General features: G+C 32.8%; 2 protein-coding genes across 5 annotated transcripts in view; both read right to left on the bottom strand.

Moving 5' to 3' along the window:
- The window catches only part of il12a (interleukin 12a), a 4,727-nt gene extending 4,616 nt beyond the window's left edge, over positions 1-111 (bottom strand). The window contains exon 1 of the mRNA XM_079885704.1: positions 1-111. This exon is cut by the window's left edge and continues 602 nt beyond it. The gene's annotated coding sequence lies outside the window, so the exon portion shown is untranslated.
- An 865-nt stretch (positions 112-976) lies between these two features.
- Positions 977-2,500, bottom strand: part of schip1 (schwannomin interacting protein 1) — a 245,212-nt gene continuing 243,688 nt past the window's right edge. For all 4 annotated transcript variants that reach the window (XM_079885695.1, XM_079885696.1, XM_079885698.1 and 1 more), the window contains one exon: positions 977-1,595. In XM_079885695.1, the coding sequence (XP_079741821.1) occupies positions 1,544-1,595 (52 nt within the window). In that variant the 3' untranslated portion in view covers positions 977-1,543. The remainder of the gene's footprint in view (positions 1,596-2,500) is intronic.

Raw genomic sequence — 2,500 nt, 5'->3', positions numbered from 1 at the left:
CATGTAGTTACTATAGTAATAACAGTAAATTATACATGTAACTAACCCTAAACCAAACCCTAACCCTATAGTAAGTACATGTAGTTAATTAATATTACTCAGTACTTAAATATATAATTACACTGTAACAACGACACCTTAAAATAAAGTGTAACCCAAGATTTTTATTAAATATTAGTAAATGTTGAAAGATTAATAAATGCTGTATACGTGCAGTTCATTATTAGTTCATGCTAACTAACGGGTAACACTTTATAATAACTGCACACTATTAATCATTAGTTAAGCATTAGTAAACAGTTCATTCATCATTTATAAAGCATTAATAGACATTAATAAGCAGTTTATAAATACAGTTATAAATGCTGTATTCTTGATTTATAAGCATATCTATCATGTGTTTAATTATTGTATTTTCATACTTTATTAATGATCAATTTATCATTTCTAAATGAAGTATTGCATTATTTACAAAGCAGTTATTTAGGAGTTGTCAGTGGTTCATAAGATCACTTAGAAAGTGTAAACAAATGATTAATAAACTGTTTAAATAAATATTATTATTCAGACATATAGTAATAGTTATTAGTGTGTTAATAAATGCTTTATTAACATGTATTTCTACTAATTTTCATGATTAATTCAGGTAGTTATTAAGCATTTAGTATAGTGGTCAGTGAACTACGTTTGTGAGGACTAGTTATGCCTTAGAAATGATAAATTGATCATTAATAAAGTATGAAAATATAATTATTAAACACATTATAGATATGCTTATAAATCAAGAATAAAGCATTTATAGCTGTATTTATAAACTGCTTATTAATGTCTATTAATGCTTTATAAATGATGAATGAACTGTTTACTAATGCTTAACTAATGATTAATAGTGTGCAGTTATTATAAAGTGTTACCTTTATCAGTTTTATTCTAAATCATTAATCATAAATCATAAAGACGATCCAGCACGCCACAGTCTATGAAACCAAGTTTTATTTTTCGTATTTTATACATATCTGTACATAAGCATCTCCCTCAAATAAAGAATCTGAATACAATAGAATGAAAATGATATTAACACACTTATTATTATTCAAATGACTCGTGTCAGAATCAACATTCACCAAATGTTGAAAACCGGTCGGAGTGAACGTTACCGAAAGCTACAGGTCGACTACAAGGCAGGCGTTTCTCTCCAATCGGAACGAGGCGCCTGTTCTTCACACACCGTCCGACTCACGCATGTCCACGGTTAATCCCGGCGGCGGCGCCGGAAGAGTCGGCTTTCTTTTTCTTTTTTAAAACTTGAATTAAATTTCTCACAAGGCGCTTTTACACCATTGTTTGCTTTGACGGTTATAATTTAGTGGCAAGGGTAAGAGACTGTAGCGGATGTAGGAGTGAGCGAAGGCCGAGCGCTGGTGTGTGTGGGACGTCCCGCTCGGGTCTCTGGGTCTCGTGAGGAACGTGTGTGTGTTATGATGAACCACAGAAGCAAAGGAAAGGTGTGTGATCGGATCTGGACTGATGGTGTGGAGGGTCTTCATTTAGATGGCGTCTTCTCGGCCAGGTGTTTCTGCTGGCTCTGAGCGTGCCTGTGGACACACACACACACACACGCATGTTGAGTTTGCATGTTTTTTTAGGGACTCTCCATAGGTGTAATGGTGTTTATACTGTACAAACTGTATATTCTCTCTCCTTACACTAACCCTACCGCTTAACCTGCCCATCACACACACACACACACACACACACACACACACACACACCCTAAACCTCACTGTAAAAAAATATTGTTGGTTTCACTTAAAAAAGTAAGTTACCTGGTTACATTTTTTTGTTCATTAAAATGAAAAATTTTAGTTTAGAAATAGAAACTCTAAATATTATGTTATCTGAACCACATTAATTATCTAAGTTGATTTGACAAAAGATAAAAAACTTTTTGATAACAAATCATGAACATATTGTTTTACACTATACCAATCACACAAAGCTTCCTGCAGTTTTACATTTTCAATAAACATCACTTACTCTGATTTATAAGCTGTTTTTAAAACATGTTGATCATTTCGATTATTGCCGTCATTGTGGGGACATTTTATTTCAGTTAACCTTCATTTTATTTAAATTAATACATTTTTAGCTAACTGTGTGCTTTTGTGAAATTCATAACTTGGACACAGTCCCCTCTGATATCAGATCACTCTAAATTGTAATTAGAAATGCTTTTGCTGTAAAGTTGCTTTGAAAAAATAAGTATTGTAAAAAGCGCTATACAAATAAATGTGAATTGAATTGAATTAGTGCATTGTTGCATTAAATGATCAGTTTGTATGTGCACAGTTAACTTTACCCCTAACTATAACCATTCCCATCTCTAACCTCCTAAACCCAGCCATTCCTCAACCTCACTAGCAGTAAATGTGGGAATTTCCCAGAACAACGAACAATGAAGTTCAACATTAAACTCATAGTATTGTGGGGTTTTAATAGT

The sequence above is a fragment of the Squalius cephalus genome, assembly GCF_949319135.1.
Source record: "Squalius cephalus genome assembly, chromosome: 11".
NCBI classification, from domain to species: domain Eukaryota; kingdom Metazoa; phylum Chordata; class Actinopteri; order Cypriniformes; family Leuciscidae; genus Squalius; species Squalius cephalus.
The sequence above is the reverse complement of the archived record's forward strand: the minus strand, read 5'-3'. Positions and strand labels throughout refer to the sequence as shown.